Source organism: Coccinella septempunctata, chromosome 1 (genome assembly GCF_907165205.1).
Source record: "Coccinella septempunctata chromosome 1, icCocSept1.1, whole genome shotgun sequence".
NCBI lineage: Eukaryota > Metazoa > Arthropoda > Insecta > Coleoptera > Coccinellidae > Coccinella > Coccinella septempunctata.
Genome location: NC_058189.1, coordinates 59,623,375 through 59,644,909, shown reverse-complemented (window position 1 = coordinate 59,644,909; position 21,535 = coordinate 59,623,375). Strand labels below are relative to the sequence as shown.

The 21,535-nt window shown below is 34.2% G+C and overlaps 3 protein-coding genes across 3 annotated transcripts in view; 1 reads left to right on the top strand and 2 right to left on the bottom strand.

The window, feature by feature from the left end:
• The window catches only part of LOC123319277 (low-density lipoprotein receptor-related protein 2), a 62,571-nt gene extending 62,102 nt beyond the window's left edge, over nt 1-469 (bottom strand). Inside the window, exon 1 of the mRNA XM_044906153.1 lies at nt 51-469. Coding sequence (XP_044762088.1) covers nt 51-177 — 127 coding nt within the window. The 5' untranslated portion in view covers nt 178-469. The remainder of the gene's footprint in view (nt 1-50) is intronic.
• Nucleotides 470-3,050: 2,581 nt separating this feature from the next.
• On the bottom strand, nt 3,051-7,833 carry LOC123315377 (E3 ubiquitin-protein ligase CBL). Its single transcript, XM_044901045.1, has 5 exons — nt 7,049-7,833; nt 6,819-6,965; nt 6,430-6,699; nt 6,119-6,341; nt 3,051-5,430 (listed from the first exon to the last, which is right to left on the bottom strand). Exons 1-5 carry the CDS (start codon nt 7,591-7,593, stop codon nt 5,218-5,220), a joined length of 1,398 nt encoding a protein of 465 aa, XP_044756980.1. The 5' UTR covers nt 7,594-7,833; the 3' UTR covers nt 3,051-5,217.
• Nucleotides 7,834-9,363: 1,530 nt separating this feature from the next.
• On the top strand, nt 9,364-20,580 carry LOC123319749 (insulin-like growth factor-binding protein complex acid labile subunit). The gene is made up of 2 exons (XM_044906665.1): nt 9,364-9,573; nt 18,962-20,580. The coding sequence occupies exons 1-2, from the start codon at nt 9,565-9,567 to the stop codon at nt 20,486-20,488; spliced, it is 1,536 nt and encodes a 511-aa protein (XP_044762600.1). The 5' UTR covers nt 9,364-9,564; the 3' UTR covers nt 20,489-20,580.
• The last annotated feature ends 955 nt before the right edge of the window (nt 20,581-21,535 follow it).

Below are 21,535 nucleotides of genomic sequence, written 5' to 3'. Positions count from 1 at the left end.
TTCAGTTAGAGTAAGAGGAATTCTCGGATTCCCTTGATGTAGGTACTTACTGTATCCAGATAGGAGGGGTTCGGAGATCCTGGATGAATTCTGGGCGATAGCCAGAAGAGTCCAATGGGAATATATCACAAAAGTTAAGACACTAATAACAGGGGGCTTCCCTACAGTTAGCCACATAGTGAAAACCGTCAGGTTGGTTGTGAAGTTTGAAAAATCGTCGAGATCAACACATCAGTTCTTCACGTCTTCACATCTTGAGGAACGTCACCAGGAGTTGTCGCGTAAGCACTGTACCATCTTGGGACGTTGTTCTTGGTGCGGTCTCGGTGGATTTTTTTTTGGCGTCAACTTTTATTCGCGTATTAATTTATAAGAAACGCGTTTGGCCACGGCAATTGTGCTGACGTTCTGGGGACCTTTACAACCTTAAGACCGGCATCCACGAACTGCTGGTGTGTGCGATGCTGCTGGTTGAAATCCCGTTATGCATTTCTTCGTCGCGCTTGCCCCGTAGCTCTGATCAGGTGGGTACTGTTCCGGACTCACCTGTGGGTAGTACGTCGGTAATTGGAGGTTTACCGGTGGGCCGAGAGGGATATCTCCGGTCAGGTAATTTGGCGATTTTAGGGGCGGTGGAGGGTCTTTTGTCGGCTCCTTGAATCGGTCTATATCGGCGGGTTCATATTCCCAATGATTGTTTCTTTCGGAATCGCGGAAAACATAATCTAGTTGATAGTTTTCACTATCATACACTAACCGGAAAAATAATAGATCCACGCAAAAATGTACGAAGTTTGTTCATTAACAAATTTGTTATTTTATTTAATTTCCATTCGACTATTTTTTAATGGTAGAGAGGTATATTTATATGAGATCTAGCGCTTGTTTTGAATTCGAAGAATATTAATCGTACTTCATTCCTTATAACCAAATTGGATGAATCAAAATGTAGAATATACCTGTCTGCATGCCGCTAAAACCTTCTTTACAAAATGTAGAATTATAAAGCCATCTCTGTGGAATATTCCAATTATGTTCGCTTCCTTATTATGAAGAAACATCTTTTATCAACAATTTCTTTCTTTATTCATCACTATAGCTTAATTTTTGTAGAGGATACAATAAGGGTTTAGGAAAACTTTGAATTTTTACAATTTCCCATTTCCCTATGGTTGCAGCAGCGTAGGCATTTACAAATTTCTTGGAGAACTGATGAGCGTTTCTTCCAAATCCATGTTTCGATCTTGTGGACCAACTGCTGCAAATCTACAGCGTTAATTGATTGAATTTGTAAACTTACTCTGTTATAGCCATATAGAAAAATTGTAAAAAAACAACGTTTCTCTAAAACCCCTATAATTAAAAAAATAAATGAAGTTACTGTTAACACAAAAGACGAACAAGACACTGGCTGAAATAATATCTTTTTTTGCTCTTCAGGAAATCCACATTACTTCATTGAAGACTACAGTAGTACAGAACTTCATCGCACCCGATATCTCAAGTTTTTTTTTGAAATGGGTCAAAAAGTATAGCGTCCGCTTTTGAATAGTTGCATGGTCTTCAAGAAGCACGCTTGTATCTTGAACTTTAAACTAAAATATGATCTGTTGGATTGCGGATTTCGAATGTTTTCATAGAATAATTTGATTGTCATGCAGCCCAGCTTCTTTTGAGCAAGTCAAATGCCAATTTCAAGGTCTTAATTCTTACCAGCTCATTTCAAATAGAACACCTTGTATTTTAAGCATATCCAGATGTTTTTTTCACATAAGTTTATTTGGTTCATAAACTCTCTTGAATAATTCTCGAGTTATTCGCCATATCTCTTGAAAAAATTTCCAATTGAAGGTCTATACAGAGAAACTCCAGAGTAACAACATCAGATTTGTTTTGGGACCATGTGGCAATGAAATATTCAATGTTTTGTTGTAGGTGACATAAGGCGCTGATATACAGAGCGTTCCATCAAAACTGCCAAAATTTGATTTTAGAAAAAGGCGTTAGTCAATTTTCAAATTGCGAAAAACCGTGCTTACTTACTCAAAGTTAAAATTTTGACACTTTCCACGCATATTTCAAACTTTGAGATACAATCACAGATATAGAATCTATATCTCTGGATACAATCTAGTCGAAGATTGCTCTGAAGATGTCTACCGCAGTTGAGAAACGAAACGTCAGACGAAATACCTAAAACACCGCATTCAAAAGGCCTGAAATTTTGAATATGCAGGGTGAGTCTTTGACTCGTACAAATATTTTAATAGTAGATTCTTGAGGTCAAAAGAAACACTTTTTTCCCTTACCATTTTTTTCGAATCTGCTCTGTTTAAATCACAGGCTGTTGAAAAACCATAAAATATGTTATTTTTAGTTCTATCTCACAAACGGTTTAATCGAATGAAATACATTTCGGAATATAGTTTTTCATTTATTTGATGAATCTTTTTAGAACACAAGATATCACCCACGTCTTCCAGTTTTCTAATTATGACCATTACGTACCATTAAAATACAAAAAATTCAAAGAACCCAACTCTTGAAACTAAGTGGAATGCTATCTAATGTATATTTGGACGTTCTGTAAAACAAAAGTATTCCTCATAGTCATATTTTCTCGTATAATGCGCCATTTTCGAGTGATTTTATGTTCAAAAATTAAAAAGTATCTGTGAAATTTGAAAAATTGGGTACTTGGGCTGTTTACAACTCTGTTTAAGTGATCCACAGATGTGTAGTGTCACAGATTTAGCTAGTTATTCTGAAGGTAATTTTTTACAGGGGTGGCATAGCTCATTTTGAAAACTCAAAAAAGCATATCTTTTCATCAGGGCCGAATCGGAAAAAACGTTATAAGAAAATAGTGTTTCTTTCGACCTTAAAATATTTGTACGAGTCAAAGACTCGCCCTGTATATGTAGTAACCGGCCGTGAAAGTTTTCATCTTAAAATCGTTCGTATAATGCAGATACAACTCAGATCGTAACTGCAAAAAACTAATGGATAATTTCCACTCAAAAAGAGTTTAGGAAAGAAAAATGTCCAACTAATTTTCTTGATGATTTATTAACGAATGATAATAATGATAAAATATAGATACAGTGTTCAGGAGATTAAAATAAATTAATGATTTGTTGCATAATAAATATCAGTACCTATATTATTTCGTAATTACCTAGCTCGCAAACGGAAAGATCAGAAAGAAAAAAATTCACATCTATGGCGACCGAATTACAACAAAAACGAAAGAAATATGCAAAGATCTATCAAAACAGCGTTCAAATTCAATTTATTTCTTTCTGGTCTTGTCGAGCTGTAATCCTAGGAAAAAAAGAATATCAAAATTAAAGCATTATAGGTGAGAATAAATGCGAAATTGCATATTCCCATGAACATTGAAGAGTTGAAACCCATTCAATTCTGGCCTCGGATAGGATACTATAAGGTACATACTCTACTTAATACAAAGAATATTCAACCTTTTCCCAAAGAAAAATCATTTATATAAAATGACGAACTATAACCAATAAATATTTGAAAAATGTGTAATAAAATATATCCCGAACTGATATCTTCAAATTACAATTTTTTTGGAAAATATCATATATGAATTAACATATCGTTGGACAGAATTATTGCACTAAGAATTTTATCACGCCCAGTTTCTAAAGAAACATTTATTAAAAACACCTTACCTGAAGGGCATTCTCTTTGAAAATGTTTTAAGTAATGGCACATTTGTATAATTTGATTTAATAACTTTTTTATGTTCTTATACTATTAGCTTTCATTAGTTTTTGTCAGCTATTGAAAACATATGAAATGAACATTTTGTTTTGTTGAAAATACCCTGAAAATTAGGTGAACGAAATTTTATATGTGCAATTAATTAAGTGAATGAATTGCAAGTTAAGGTGAAAATTTAGAAAATTAATTCGAAAATTTTCATTGCTGTAGTGATAAGAAAATCAAATTCATTCATATATTTCTTCAAAGACTCATATTACATTCAATACATAAAGCTATCTATGAAATTCATATACCCAATTACTTTTAAGGTTAAAACAAGTATAATAAAGTTGATCAACATTAAATCCAATAATATATAATTTCTGAATACTGATATGTCCATTCCCTTTATTGCATCAAAGCTGATGAAGATTTTCATTGATATGATCATTTCCCGTGAATTTTTTCAATAAGCTCAAAAAATACGCAATTTTGCGAAATAAATAATTCTATCATTCAAAATTACTACTACATTTTTTTGGATATAGAATTTTTGTCAATAAGTGAAGGATTCCTGTATATTTTGACATAAAACCTAATCTCTTAACAGAAGTCTTTGAAGAAGTATGCATTTTGATGTTTAACTTTAATAATAATATTTATAATATGAATATTCTGAAGAACCGATGTTTAAACTAACAAAAAAAATTGATGGCTCAAAAAATATCAAAGGCGCCAAATGTTCGAAGTTTTAAAGTATAAACACAATTATATAAAAAAAAATTTAACATTTAAAAAATCAATTCATTAAAAGAAACAAAAGTAATCCAATGAATATTAGAATACTTGTTTTCTATTGATGATAAATTTTCAGGAGTTATTTCAGTATATTCAAATAAAAAAGAGAGTATTTCCCCTCATCTGTCTGTGCTGCAGAAATATAAAATCCTTTTCAAACCAAAGTTGTAAAAGATATGTAAACTATAACAAGACACCCATGTGGGCGAACTGTAAAAAAATGAAATGAGGGTTGCTTTGATACAATAATTGAATGTGTGGGTGTAAATTATGTGTAACTCCTGAACAGACAATTTCTATGAAAGAAACTGGTTTCAGCCCTTATTTTTGATAGTCATATAATGTGAGAATCAAAAGAAGCTAATGGGACAGATGTATCACGATGGCAGTTAAGAAGTGATAAAGAAAAAAATGAAGTTTGTACTTTGTATCAATCCAACGAAATGCTCAACATATACCTTTCTTAATACCTAAATGAACCCTTAGGAATCAGCTATCTACCGATATAAACTCCTTCGTCTAAGCAGTCACGTTCAAACCAAACCAACCATTTTGTACATATATGAATGAAATAATCCGGTTTCCCTCAGAGAAAGTTACCATTACCTGTCTAAGGCCCCATTTAATGAAGAATTTAAAATTGGCCCTTGCCAAGAGTACATGTAGGTCCTGTGATAGTACTCCAAGTCATTCAACGTAACTATGAGCACTGTTGTGGATATTATGATCATTCGACATTTCCATTTCCATGTCCTCCTCGTCAAGTATACACACATTATTGGCATTTTGTGGAATCCTTTGAATGTTGTGGGATTTTTTCGGATCAAAAGGGTCAACCACGATTTGTTCTGTACCTTTGATTTCGGCCCTACAAAACGGACAACCTTGGCCTTCTGAATCCTGTAAAAAAGGTATGATATTGAAAATCCTTAAAAAGGCCAATGGCACCAAACATTTGTCACAATCTAACAAGTGAAAATTTTACTTACTTAAATCAAACTTTTGAATAAACAGTTACGATATTACAAAAATGTTGAGCTGACATGCAGAAACAAATTGTATTGTAATTGCCAGTTTGAGCTGGCAATTATACATGATTTTCAGATTGATTGGCAATAACTTATGTATAATAATTGACCACAATTGACACAAACTAGAAAAACTTATGTATATTTGACAGTTTGAATTGACAATTATGTAAAACTGTCAGTTTAAATTTATTATTATGTATAATTGTCAGTTTGAAATGACAGTTATGTATAATTGTCAGTTTGAAATGACAATTATGTATAATTGTCAGTTAGAATTGATAATTATTTATAATTGTCAATTTGAACTGGCAATTACTTTGTATAATTGTCTGTTTGAACTGGCAATAACAATATTTTTTCTGCATATTTGCTCAACCCATTTGTGTAATATTCATTTCATTCCACCTTGAAATACAAGTAATAATATAAAATCGACAAAAGAAACTTATGGATTATGTATTAATTACTGTTGAATCAAAAGTTCCTAATATCATACTAATAAAAATTGGTCTACTTGGGCATAACAAAACTGTTGATGGAAAACAAGGGGTACTTACTATTTGCCAAGAGGTGAGACATGGAGTACACAGCAAATGCCCGCAAGGTTCTATTCTAATATCCTTGTCATTTTCAGCACAAATTTTGCAAAGTTGGAATGTGCTACCCATCTCACAGTAAAGCTCATATTGTTCTTGAGTGACAGCAATGTGGTCTTCCGGTGTTGGTTGAACTGCGAACGACAGGTCTGGATTTACAGGTCTACCATCTGGATACAAATAACTGAAAAACAATGTCAGATATTACATAAAATTAATACTACCAGTACTGAATAAAAACCAATAATAATATACAAGTAATGGATACATACAATCTTTCTTTGTAACCATCCCTCAGTGCTTGTATCAAACTTTTGTTTTGAGGTATCGTTTGGAGTATATCACCCTCGGGAGTTACGTAACCGATGGCCCATTGACCCAGTCTTGTACAAGATAGTCTAAAAACGTAGCTCCCTGCTTTTCCTATGTATTTTTTCAGTCTTGCCTTTACTTCATCGTAAGTCAGGAATGCAACGTAGCCTGGATGAGTTACAGCTAGCACTTGCCAGTTGCTCAGTAGAGTACTCCATGGTTGAAAGAGCCTGTAAACATATCATTATTAAACCGGCATTTCACACTGATATTTTCCGTATCTACATATATCGATCTCTTTCAATCTATTTTTTCACAAGGACCAACTTCAATTAACTTGAATTCTCACCTTGTAAAAACATCAAACTCAAAATTTGATATAAAATCATTACAGGTCAAATCTATTGTCGATTTTAGTGCCATTGCTTCCAGTCCTGAACGAATTGGATGAACACTGTGTAGTTCTTGTTTGAATACTTTCCATGGTACAAGAGTGCTGCAAAATAAAAATAAATTATTTTACTAGGTCATGGAATTGGTTATAAACATAACATTTAGAATAATAATGTTATTATTCACCTGTTATTGAATCTACTTCTCCAAAACTCTGCAGCATCAGATTTAGTGATACGGAATTGGTCCCCCGCAAACACACCATTAGGAAACAAAGCTTTCAGTTCACTCAACATATGGCTAAATACAAGGCTCAATTTTGTGAGATTTCTTCGGTAATGGGAGTTCTCATCAAACATCTTCTCCTTACCCTCTTTGAACAACTTAATTGCTTGTTTACATTTTCTGATCAAATTTATAATGAATATATTGAAATACTCTATATTATGTAATGCGCTTATATTATCCTCATATTTCGAGTATATTAGTCTCAATCTCTGGTAGGTATCGGGTAGAATATCCAAAATAAACGGGGGCGAGTTTTTTAATTTCATCTTGGGATGTTGACACAGTTTCACCACTCTATCCATCAATTTCCAGGTTTTGTCCAATGATTGCTTATCAGTTACATATTTAGGATGACTGACAACATCCGAAAATGCTCCCTGAAGTTTCCAAAAGATCGTTGTTAGATTTTTGTGGGGTACTTGGCGATTTCTACCAGCCATCATAGGAAATACTGAACCAAATAATAACAACAGTATGAAATTCCAGTTACATTAAAATATCAATGATTGATACGAAAATGAATGTAGTAGATGAAAATTAGATAATTTTTGCTTCGTATATCAAGAAAAAATCATTCAGTTGAATATCAGGAGGTTAGAATTTACGTCAAGAAATTTAATTTTGCTTCTGCCAAGCTTCAAGATTTCAGATTTCATTTTCTTTCTAGACAGGACCACAGAACACAAATACAGATGTCAAATCCCCAGTGTCACCAATGGGTCTTACTCAGTGTCACCAACTGAATAATTTGAGATTCCCTATAAGAGAAGAAATAAACACTTTATATTACTAGAAAACCAAATTTAATTTTATCTATCAAAATGATTGTGAATTTCTCACCATAGCTCATATAATGGGTTTTTATGACAGGTATATTTTGCTGAAAATTTTTTTGTTGAAATCGGCAGCAGAAATACTCTTTAAGTAAGAAATTTCAAAGTAGTTTTCTTTCAAACATAAAGCTTATATTACAATAATAAAGGTATTCCTATTTTATATCAACAAACATCTTACAGAATTTAAAATATAAAATTATGCCCAACTGCCCAACCCCTCCTAAAATTACTCCTGGAACCGCCACTGCGAAAGAGCCTTCCATTCTTCAGAAACAAATTGAACTGAAGCAATATCGTAAAATAAATCATACTAATTGATATAAAATTGATGAATAAGACATCTCTTTAGAATTGATAAAATATTATTTGAAATTTACTGCGTCCTAATTTATAATTTTCAATAATAAACATTCGTAATGGAGAAAAAAAATGTTCACGAATAAATAACAACCTACGAGAATTGTTCGCAAAATTTGCTACATTTTTCTCATTATCAGGATGAAATTTGAGGTCACGTATGGAATTGCACTTCACTTCTCCTCAATAACGCTTACACGGGAGAAAATTTGGAAACATTGGATTGTTGCAGTAGGTATTTTGATTTATCGTTTTTAAACAGAACTGCTACATTTGTGGCAATGCATGTTCCCAGACAGCTCAATCAGCTTTTGAGTGATAAAAATTTATATTTGTAGTAGGTACCTATACTCTTAATGAAATTAAATTCTGCATGCCAATCTCGCTGAACCAATGATCACCCTCAAAAATGTGATTCCGAGGTCCGCTGGTTTCAAAAATTTATTTCGTCAAATTTCGACTTCAAGGATTAATATGGATGATTGAAATTTTGTAATTCTTATGAATAATATATTAACTGTAATGTTTAACCATGTTTCTGATATACGTATAATGTTTCTGCGTATCCTCTTCTCCATATATTAGGGAATGATCATTTCCAGAAATAGAAGTGTGAATCAAAAAATTCCCTTTCCTATGTATGAGATATTCCACATAACATTAAATGCGATACTTCCAAAAAAAAAAATTGAGAAGTTCCAAAATAAAGTTTTAGGTTGCTCATATATAAATACAAAATTCTCGCATTGCGAAAAACATACAAACTTAAACAACATTCGCCCAAACAATTTCCTGATACTCCCCTCAAGAATTCATTATAATTGTATTATTGAAAAGATAAACCCAAAATTACTCATTGAGCGTCCAAGATAAAATAGCTGTGGAAAGTTTATAGGGATTAGATCTATTTCTAAGAAGAATGTTTGGGGTACCAACTTCATCGACATTTCATGTTGATTTATCGCCAGGAAAATATGAACTAATTATTTGCAGCACTCTGAAATATTTGGGTTCCAATCAGTTTCTCTGATTAGAAACTCGTCGATGAGGCACTGTCATCTTTTATCTATTCTTTCTTCCTGTTGTGTGTGTAGAGTGTCACAAGAAATGATCTTGTTTTAGTTGATAATAAGAGTGATTCAGTCAGTGTCCTCTTCTGCTAATGGATTATATTCTCAACTATTCGTTTGTTTCCGTTTGAAGGTTCTAGGATAAGGGAAAATGTTCACAGTAAGTAAATTTAAAAAAAAATGCAACATCAACAAATCTATTGTGAAGAAACCTTATAAAAATATCAATAATAAAAATTCAGGATTATTATTAGAGCAAATGCTCAAAATAACCACTTCCTTCACTAATACATGCCCTGCATCTATTGAGAAATAACATTTTCAAACCATACAAACTTCTCCCGCTATTTTGGCTGCTGAAATACGAATGCGGTCCCTAACTTGTGTTTCATCTTTTATGGGATTCGAATAAATTTAATTTTTTAAAAAACCCCAGTAAAAAAACTCCAGAGGATTTAAGTCTGGTGAACGGGGAGGATATGTTTGGTGTAAATATTCCCTAACATGACGAGTGTAGTGTGCTGGGCACCCGTCGTGTTGAAACCATAGGGTCCGTGAAGTTAGCGAAAAGTTGAAAGCACTAATTCTGAAACTATGTTAAATAATTAGTGCTTAATTAGTGCCTATTAGTGCCGTATAAATCTTTGACAGCACCATTGTAGTTTTTGAGAAATTGATAATTCAAGTTCTTGGTGCTGACTTCACGCTCAGCACCAACATTTTCAAATAACCATGAAATTATTATACTAATATTTAGTGCTTAATTAGTGCCTATTAGTGCTTTTGGAACCAATGGAAAAAAAAGAACGGTTTTCGAAATATCACAGATTATTTCCTTTGGTGCTGACTTCACGCCCAGCACCAACATATTGAAATTTCGTGAAAATTTTTGTTGCAATAATTAGTGCTTAATTAGTGCATATTAGTGCTTTTAAAACGGATGCGATATCATTTTTAGTTTTACAGTAATTGCCAGATGCTTTTCGAACTAGCGTGAAGTTAGCGAAAAGTTGGAAGTGGAAGCACTAATTCTGAAATTATGTCAAATATTTAGTGCTTCATTAGTGCAAATTAGTGCCGTATAAATCTTTGACAGCACCCTTGTAGTTTTTGAGTTACACGAAAAAATCTGTTTTGATACCGCGTAGCCATCTATGGAGAGGTATGCGAGTCATTCTCTGCAATAGATTCGTCGTCAGTGCGTCATTTTATTATCACCTAAAGCGGCTCACACATATACGACTTGGGGCGCCAATCTTGATATCGAAGAATAATTGTACTATTGATTTAAGGGGACACAAAACTATTTTCTGAATTATTCAAATAATGTTTATATGAAGTAAAGGTTCTTTTTCTCAGACACTGCCTAAACTCTTTTTTCTTTTGTAATAATAATAATACTTTTTGGGTCATCGAGATGAAAAAAGAATATAGAGTGTATTATATGCTCAGAAAGAATATCAGAAGAACTGTATTATTTTTCAATATGGAAGTACGAAAATTCTAACAGAAAAATGTATAGTGCTATGAAAATAGACATATTATCCCCTATAATGGGGATAATAGTAAAATATATTTTTATGTATATCTAACCAGACATGTGAAAATAAAAATGTCTTAATACGTAGGTACATAACGAAACATAATAGCAATATTTTGACAAAAAAATTCTCAAACATAAACGATGCAACAACAAACTCGAAAAAACGCAAAATTTTCTATATGTAATACAACAAAAAATTGATGAGGAGAAGGCAGAATCATATATCCATTTGAAAAGCAGTTTACAAAAATTTCAGCTTCATTCAAATAATGAATTTGTGTAATTTCATGCTACATATCAATATTTTAATAGGTATACCTATATAATATATTCTTCCCATTGACCATTGACCCTAATATTTTCTCTAAAATTAGCTGTCTCGTAAACTATGAGTTTCATTATGAATGATTAAGATAATTTCGATTCCATAAAGATAAATGAATAAATCTTTCTATCACAGTCGATAAATGAAGAGTATGTATATTTTTGGAGTTTCGATTAATGTGATAATCGTGAGCTGAGTTTCCTCTTCATTTTCTCGTTTGCTTAATATGATCAAGTGTCCTTGAATATTGAAGGTTAAAGATCACGCAAATCAGTGGTCATAATATAATACGATCTTAGACAGACTAGACAAATTCGATACGAATATTTTGTTGAGTCTGTGGAAGACTTTAGATTCAATAGATTGGCATTTGCGTCAAATATCGGCTCTACAACGAAAAAGGGCAACTACAACGAAAAAGGGACGAGTAAGAGGTTTTTCGTTGTTTTTAGCTATTTCTAGATTTTTCGTATATCTTCCCCACTCAACATCTTCACCTGAGGTCACCTCAGACCTCCCTTAGGCGTCCCCCCACCAAAAAATGTTTATTATCGTCTATGTATGGATCTAAGGAATTAAATAATGTGCTTTACTACCCTGATCTTTCTCAGAGAATATGTTCCCTTTTTTATATGTTTTATTCAAGAAATTGAAATTCATGAAAATATTATTCTTTAACCGATTTCCAAATCTGCCGATTTTGCGCAGTCGTTTCTACCGAGTTCGGAAGTTTGACAACGCTGTTCTCAACATTACGATTGGGTAGAGCCGAGATCCGACGCAAATGCCAATCTATTGAATCTAAAGTCTTCCACAGACTTAACAAAATATTCGTATCGAATTTGTCTAGTCTGTCTAAGATCGTATTATATTATGACCACCAGGTCAATCTGGATTTTCTTGAGTTCTGTAATCTTATATCGAACAATGTCGATCTACAAACGTTAAAATAATAAGCTTTGTGAAAAGTTTTAGCTGCCCATGCGACCATGCGAAAAAACCATACCTAAGCAGGAGTTTCTGTTTGATATTCTCATTTTAATCAGTACGCAAAATTTTACTCACTTCCGAATATAAGAGATGGTGAGAGGTGAAATAGATAGTCTTTCCGGGAATTCAATATTTTCTTCATTTTCTTGTTCTTCAGTTGGTAATGATATATTACTTCAATATCAATATCAACTGCAGAAAAGTGTTCGAGATAGGTACGGAAAAGTAGAAAAAACAAACTGATTTGCGTGATCTTTAACCTTCAATATTCAAGGACACTTGATCAAATGAAGCAAACGAGAAAATGAAGAGGAAACTCAGCTCACGATTATCACATTAATCGAAACTCCAAAAATATACATACTCTTCATTTATCGACTGTGATAGAAAGATTTATTTATTTATATTTATGGAATCGAAATTATCTTAATCATTCATAATGAAACTCATATTTTACGAGACAGCTAATTTTAGAGGAAATATTAGGGTCAATGGTCAATGGGAAGAATATATATAGGGAGACCTATTAAAAGATTGATGTAGCATGAAATTACACAAATTCATTATTTGAATGAAGCTGAAATTTTTGTAGACTGCTTTTCAAATGGATATATGATAAAAGATGATGTAGCATGAAATTACACAAATTCATTATTTGAATGAAGCTGAAATTTTTGTAAACTGCTTTTCAAATGGATATATGATTCTGCCTTCTCGTCATCAATTTTTTGTTGTATTACATATTGAAAATTTTGCGTTTTTTCGAGTTTGTTGTTGCATCGTTTATGTTTGAGAATTTTTTCGTCAAAATATTGCTATTATGTTTCGTTATGTACCTACGTATTGAGACATTTTTATTTTCATATGTCTGGTTAGATATACATAAAAATATATTTTACTATTATCCCCATTATAGGGGATAATATGTCTATTTTCATAGCACTATACATTTTTCTGTTAGAATTTTCGTACTTCCATATTGAAAAATAATACAGTTCTTCTGATATTCTTTCTGAGCATATAATACACTCTATATTCTTTTTTCATCTCGATGACCCAAAAAGTATTATTATTATTACAAAAGAAAAAAGAGTTTAGGCAGTGTCTGAGAAAAAGAACCTTTACTTCATATAAACATTATTTGAATAATTCAGAAAATAGTTTTGTGTCCCCTTAAATCAATAGTACAATTATTCTTCGATATCAAGATTGGCGCCCCAAGTCGTATATGTGTGAGCCGCTTTAGGTGATAATAAAATGACGCACTGACGACGAATCTATTGGAGAGAATGACTCGCATACCTCTCCATAGATGGCTACGCGGTATCAAAACAGATTTTTTCGTGTAACTCAAAAACTACAAGGGTGCTGTCAGAGATTTATACGGCACTAATTTGCACTAATGAAGCACTAAATATTTGACATAATTTCAGAATTAGTGCTTCCAACTTTTCGCTAACTTCACGCTAGTTCGTAAAGCATCAGGTAATTACTGTAAAACCAAAAATGATATCGCATCCGTTTCAAAAGCACTAATATGCACTAATTAAGCACTAATTAATGCAACAAAAATTTTCACGAAATTTCAATATGTTGGTGCTGGGCGTGAAGTCAGCACCAAAGGAAATAATCTGTGATATTTTGAAAACCGTTCATTTTTTTCCATTGGTTCCAAAAGCACTAATAGGCACTAATTAAGCACTAAATATTAGTATAATAATTTCATGATAATTTGAAAATGTTGGTGCTGAGCGTGAAGTCAGCACCAAGAACTTGAATTATCAATTTCTCAAAAACTACAATGGTGCTGTCAAAGATTCATACGGCACTAATAGGCACTAATTAAGCACTAAATATTTAACATAGTTTCAGAATTAGTGCTTTCAACTTTTCGCTAACTTCACGGACCCGAAACCATAGTCGCATTTCCAGTGGTATATCTCCTAAGAGTAAGGGTACACTGTTCCTTAGAAAATTCAAATAGTTGGTGCTGTTTAATGATTGCAGCAATTCTGTCGGACCGAATATTTTTTCATCGAATATTCCAGTCCATAAATTCACCGTAAAGTGGTTTGAAAAGGGCATTTCTCAATAGAGGCAGGGCATGTATTAGCGAAGAGGGGGGCCATTTTGAGCCTTTACTCTCATAAGAATTCTGAATTTCTATTATTGATATTTTTATAAAGTTTCTTCACAATAGATTTGTTGATGTTGAAGGTCTTGTGCGTTATTATATTATATCATTGCAATTAATGAATAATTTCATTTTATAAGTAATTTAAGTAATTATTCAATATGTTACAGCAGAATCTGCAAAATGAAAGAATTTGTAGAAAGGGTGACAAAATCAGTTTTTCACAAATTTGCTCCATTTTCGATAAACATTCAAATATCTTTTTTCGTGAAGAAGGTTATCACCTATATTTTACCTTTTCGGAATTCTTACAAAATGGGCAACTTTTCAACGTAATGTGCAGAAAAGATCTAGTGTCTTTTTTTTATACCACGTCAGATAGAATTCAGCACAAAAAAACACTTCCTTCAGAACATGAATTTTAATTTTTTTTTTCAGAATCCCTGCATAATATTTTGTGGTATTTTTTATTGGATGAATTGAAGTAATCATTCAACAAAATTTACGGAAAAAAACTGATTCGAAAAGTATTAAATTGTAGCTTCCGCAAGAGAGAAAGCATTTTAAGCGAAAAAATTCAACATTTTCATAAAACATCAAATAACTCGAAAACTGTGAGACTTTTATATATGAACGATTTTTTCACATCAGGTAGAGCACATTCTGATCTACTTTCCGTTTTCGTTTGACGTGGTCTTTACGGGACACCCTGTATGTGATGGAATTTCATTTTACTTGTTTCCTTTATTGATGAATGTTGAGTAATTTCCTCATCTAAGGAAGTACATTTTTTAAGTATGGAAAATTTTTTGAAACTTTTTTCGGGCCTTGCGCTTTTTTAACTGTTTGTTATGTCACAAGGAAGTTCATTCGATATGATTCATAGGTACATATACATATATTCACTACCGCATCGAATATCATACTAGCTTATGTTTTGTTGCTGGGAGGATCCAGGAAGTACGTTGTAGGTTGTAGGAGTCTGAAATCTGCAACCAAAGATTATAGAGTAGAAAGATAGGAAACGCCCTCATATCGCTAGTACTAAAAACCGACTACATTTTGGCCAGTGAAAACACATTTGACAATGAGATGGCGCTGAAAACGAATCATCAATACAGAAAAACTGTTTAATAACAGTTTTCTTTTTTATAATTGAGGGGCGCGAAATTCGAATTCTATTACTTGTATCCAATTTCAATATTTACCTTGTTGAGAGCAGAAAACAAACATCCTGAGCGACAAAACAAAAGGATGATTTTGTTTTGTGACCAGGATGTTAGTTTTCATCTGAACATTGTTTGGAATCGATTGGTATCAATGAAATACGCTGTTGGATTTGATAAATTTGTATTTGCAATCTATAAGAAATTTACAAAAATTTGAAATTATAGACAACGAATAGAGCTTTGACTGAGATACAAGAGTACATGGTTATCTGCTATAGTTACGTCAAAGGTGTTTTTTCTATGAAAACGTGTCGAATTAATAAACTGAGTTGAATTTTTACAATTTATAGCAGAAACTGATATGAACCAATATGCAATTTACCATCATAGGATACACATTTCCGTTACTATCATATTATTTACAAAATTTTCAGAACCACAATTGAAAAAAACCTCACAGAGGTATACAAGCCTTGTATTCAAGCCAGTCAGTATAATTTCTTCATACTTTTTCATGATTTCTTCATGGTATGGTCTCTTTATGACACAATATACAAATTGATTGACGAATGAACACTCACAGAAGGTTTCATAAAACTTTGACTTTCCAAACAACAATTTGACAGTCACCCGATTCGCAAATCGAAATCCATAAAACTTTTGTATTTCTGAATATATTTTGAAGGCAATCGAGAATCTTTGCATGGACGTGTAGAAGTCATAATTTCCCCTAAATGAGCCCTTCATGTAAGGGATGCTTCCTGCATACAACAATTTACGTGGATGAACAGTTCTCAATCGACTTGCAGTAAAATGTTCATTGCACATGGTGTAGTCAGTAGTGTTTGCAGGCCTTTACGCCCTGATAATTTTATCCACTTCGTAGCACTGAAAACAAAAATCAATTAATGACCGAGTCACATGTTACCAGTTGTAATACTTACATTTACATTTTCCTTAGTAAAATTCGTTTCATCTGATCCACAGTTCTTCACCATACAATTTTCGTACAAAATTCTGAGGTTTTCGCCAAGAAATTAGAAAAAAATTTCAATCATCAGCAACTAGAACCGGCTTGAAAAACAAAAGGCGATACGAGGTTGTCTATGGATACGAGAATCAAAACATTCAAAACCTGTTCGATCAAAATGGCCATATGACTCTGACATCTCGTAAAATTTCATATGTCCCTCGAATTGATATTTCAACCAGTCTAAGGTCTTAAAAACACATTTGAAACACAGATGGCGCTCACATCACTGTAGTCGCTTCGTTTCCTATCTTTCTACTCTATAATCTTTGTCTGCAACGTTTTAGTTTGTCATTCAAAGTTTCCATAAGATCAGGAAAAATAATCATAATAAGCTCCTTCAGATTTCCACAGTTTAATGATTTTTCCCAATTTCGATTAAATCTAGTACAAAAATCGATTACCAGCCGACAAGGCTCCTCCCAGCTTTTCGCTACATTGATTCATTTTGAAGGTGATAAATTGAGGAATGAACTTGAAACGATCATATTCTGGACTGTCTTGATATCAAACTCTTGAAATTTGAAGTATTGCCGAAATGATTCTTTATAGATATAACACTTTTCACTGTATGAGTCTAGCTTGAGTAGTTTTTGAATAATGACATTGGCAGGTTGGAGTCTCGTTTGGGTCTAACTTTTTTTGGACCTGGAAAGTGATATTACTAATATATTTCGATAATTTTGGAAAAAAGAACCTTTATGGATATTGCAGCATATTTTATTGACTCTGTGTTAGCGTCCGCCACTTGAAATCTGTGTAGACATAGACAGTAATTAATTAAATGCTCTTGCTTGCAAACCTACAGGGTCCTTTCTGAAGATGAGCCAAAAATGCAGAAGAGGTGATTCCTTGTTCCTCATTGATTAATTTGAAAGGGCAAGAGATAATTCGTTAAAATTTTCGATATGACTCTAAATTAAGAATTAAAGTTAAGAAGATAGAAAGCGGGCGCAATTCAGTTCAAATACGATTGGAAGCGTGATGACGTAGAAAGTGGCATGGTCAAGGTCAATTGACAGAACTCAGTTGAATTATTAAATTAGTTACAATAATTTCAGAGCAACGCCAATGCGCAAGATTGTGACGTAGAGTGTATCCGAAGTGCGACCCTTCCTGGTAGCCAAGTTCATGAAAATTTCAAGATCAAAACAAGAAGTATTTTTAGAATTTCAATACAAGACAAGAAATATTATGTCAGTACTAAGGTTTCTTGTCAAGAAAACAAGAAATCTTGGAATATCCAAGCTACATCTCTAAAGCGTGTTTATTTGTGAAAAAGAAAACATATTTTAACATAAAATACCTATTTCTATTCACGGCACTCATTTTTTGCTAAAAAAATTTAAATTGAAAATAATTAATGATGATATTGTTGAAACTCCAATTGGAATCTAGATTTGAAATTTTTACGTTCAGGCATACCTACACTTTTGTTTTGTTTATAAACATGGTATAATTTTGGCCTATTTAATATATTCGCCGTTACTACTTGTGTCCACCTGAATTTCGAGAGAATAACAAAAATTCTTTGTGTCAGTATTGCCATTAGTACCTACTACTATTTTGCATTGGTGAATGCTGCTTTTTCTTTTTACTGCCGCTTTCGCAGCTACGGTTTCCAATTCAGATTTATCAATTTCACTAGCATTAGTTGAAATCGTTTTAGTTTCACTGGTCATTCTATATTTGTACTAAAACTTACGTTTCTCTCCATTGCTTGTTTGTTAATATTCTGAGTCAGCTAAATGGCTCAGCAGAAGTTCTGTTTACTGATGTCGCTTATGGTAAAATAAGACTACCACTTTATGATAATCAAGAGTAGGTATAGAAAGAAGCTGCAATTCAGTTCAAAGCCGATTGGAAGGGTGATGACAAGGTTTTTTTTAATTTTTCGACTTTTTCTCAAGTCAAGACAAGAATTTTGTCATTAAAACAAGAATTCTTGTTTTGTAGACCCCTAATGACTTCCGATCTCCTATTGCGCCTCCTTTTCTACATCTTCTTGGTTTAGGTGTGGTTTTTAGAGGTCACCACCCCTTAAAACCACCCTCATTTCTCGCAAGATGCAAATTTACAGCCAAAAACCCCATTCTCTGAAACCTTGGAGTGTTTGTTCAAAAATCTTTGAGATCTTTTAGTATTCGCAGTTCAATATAAGCTACACGCAGTAGACATATCATCTTTCTCCTCTGTAGAATAATGAAAGACTCTCAACATATTGAAAATCACAACATATCTTGTTTACGTAAAGAGAATAATAATTTAGTGAACCCGATATAGCGAACTTCAAAATAGATAAACTTCACCCTCGTAAGTACCACAGGAAACAAAAATGAAACAAAATTTTCTTACAGATAAAATCATGTACATATTGGGCGATATTCATCTTGAGCCAGATCTACTTCGCAGACTCGTACCGGCTGTACATAGAAAGAACCTCAAAGAGATGCGCGTATGGAGAACGAGGATCACTGACAGCTACATGCGAAAATATAGACACGCCATCTTTTTTCAAGAGCACGCCGTATAGGTTCGACCACCTGGACGAAACCCTCCAATGCCTGAACTGCTCCCTCAGGAGCATCGAACCCAACTCCTTCGACATCTCCGGGAACCAAATCAAGCACCTCATCCTGAGAAACAGCGGCATCGGGGAGCTGCACCAGAGGGCCTTCGTCGGGCTGGTGTTCGTCTTGGACGTGGACCTGTCCAGCAACAGCATCAGGATGATCAGTTCGGGAACATTCGCCGGGATTAAGAAGATAGAATCGATCAATCTCAAGAACAACTCGTTGGCGTTACTCTCGAACGACGGTTTTGGTGAATTGGCGAATTTGGTCACCCTTACCCTGAGCCAGAACAAAATCGGGGATATCGAGCCTTTCGCCTTCCGCGGACTGAAAAGTATTAAATATCTGAAACTCGACAGCAATCGAATCAACAACATATCCGTCGTTTTCCAAAACTTGACAACGCTGGAACATTTAGATCTTTCAGATAACCGCATCAGCGCCTTGAAAGGTAGCGAATTCACCAACCTCACTTCGCTGTTGGAGCTGAGACTGGACAAGAACAAGATTAAATCCATCCCATCCTTGGAGTTCTTCGGAATGCTTCAGTTGGAACTCTTGGGACTGTCCTCCAACTTGTTGTCAAGTTATGAGTCTCAAGCGTTCGACGGTTTGACCATGCTGGAGACGCTGGATTTGGGCAACAATCAACTGACCAGTATTCGAGAAAAATCCTTCACCAGTCTACACGGCCTAGTCAACCTGAATCTGACAGGTAATCGTTTCACAGTGTTCCAAGTGAGGAGATTCGCAGGTCTGCCAAAACTGAGGATTCTAGATTTGTCCAACAATAAGATAGAAGACATCGACGTGTCCGGCATCTTCCCTCTACACGACCTGCACACTCTGGACCTATCAAGAAACAACCTGACTGATCTTGACTACGTGAGTCTTCTCCATAGAATGCCCAGAGTTTCGTACCTGTCCCTACAGGGTAACGACTGGCGTTGCGACTTAGAATCGGATATGGAGAAGTACTTCAACGGGGAGAATTTCAAATTCCAACTTTTCGACAAGAAGAACGGAAGCGTCAAATGCAATGACAGCATCCCGAAGAAGAATCACGTGTTCCAGGCGCTATCTGTTGGGGAAAGCTCAGTGGTGGCAGAACAAAGCGCGGCTACTTCTCAGCTACCGGTTATTTTCGGTTTGATCTTCTTAGCTTTCGCCGTGATACTGCTCAGTTACGGCCAGTACCAGATCTCGAGGGAGCTGCGCTTCAACCCTTTGCTCAGGAGGAGGAGGACTCAATCTGAAGTCAAGCTGTTTCAGTCGGAAATTCGCGATGACGACAGTGATTTTCCTAAGTAATGATTAATCTATTTATTCGTGATATTTTTCAATCCATTGTGAGATTTGTTTATTCGATTGAGTGTATTTTTGATTAGAAGTATTATATTCTAGATTTGTGTATTCTATTACCTCCGTATCTACTCCGAATCAGTTATGGCGCTTTCAAACATTTGATATCAGAGGCGCCAGGTTTTTTGATTGACGCATGCAAAACCCACTACACGGTCATAAGTGGCGATTTCAACAGTAAGATCGGGCAAAAAAGCACAACTGACTCTGATAACATCGGAACTTTTGGTTTGGGTACGAGAAATCACAGAGGAGAAATGTTGGTCGATTTCTTAGGTAGGGAACGTTTATACTGCCTTAACACTCATTTCAAGAAACCTCCACATAGGAAGTGGACTTGGAAAAGCCCCGACGGCAAAACGAAAAACGAGATCGATTACATTCTCGCAGACAAACAAAAAATATGCACAGACGTCTCAGTGCTAAGCCGGTTTGACACGGGGAGCGATCACAGGTTGGTGAGGGCGACTCTTAGGTTCAGGCTAAAAATCGAAAGGAACAAGCTTATTCATAGAGGTAAATTTTCTGCAGCAGAAGAACTTGAACAAAGAAAGGAGGAATATCAGACTGAGCTGGCAAGGAGATTGGGATCAGTCAATACCTATGATCAAATGGATATCAATGAACTGAATCACAAAATAACGAATGACATCTACTCCTCAGTCAAAAAGATTTGCTCGAAACCCAAGAAAAAGAGTGATCCCAAGTTGAGCCCAGACACTTTGAGGCTCATGGAACAAAGAAGAAACACTCCTAGGAGTACACCGGATTATAATGAATTAAACAAAAGGATACATAAAGAGGTTAGGAAAGACATCCGAGTATATAACACCAAAATTATCGAGGCCACTATTGAGAATAACGCAAATATGAGGGTTTTAAGATCGAAACTATCCCCAGGCACTCGCAAGATCACGAAAATGAATGACCAACATGGTAATGTAGTGTCGGACAACCGGAGTATTGCTGACCACATCCAAAAATTCTATACAACCC

Bases quoted from the DNA above. Each gene is read 5' to 3' on its own strand.
- LOC123315377 (XM_044901045.1), bottom strand. From the start codon at position 7,593: ATGATGGCTGGTAGAAATCGCCAAGTACCCCACAAAAATCTAACAACG. The intron at 6,700-6,818 runs GTGAGAATTCAA...ATATGTTTACAG, and splicing joins GAGTTTGATGTTTTTACAAG to GCTCTTTCAACCATGGAGTA. The intron at 5,431-6,118 runs GTAAGTACCCCT...CCTTTTTTACAG, and splicing joins GTCTCACCTCTTGGCAAATA to GATTCAGAAGGCCAAGGTTG.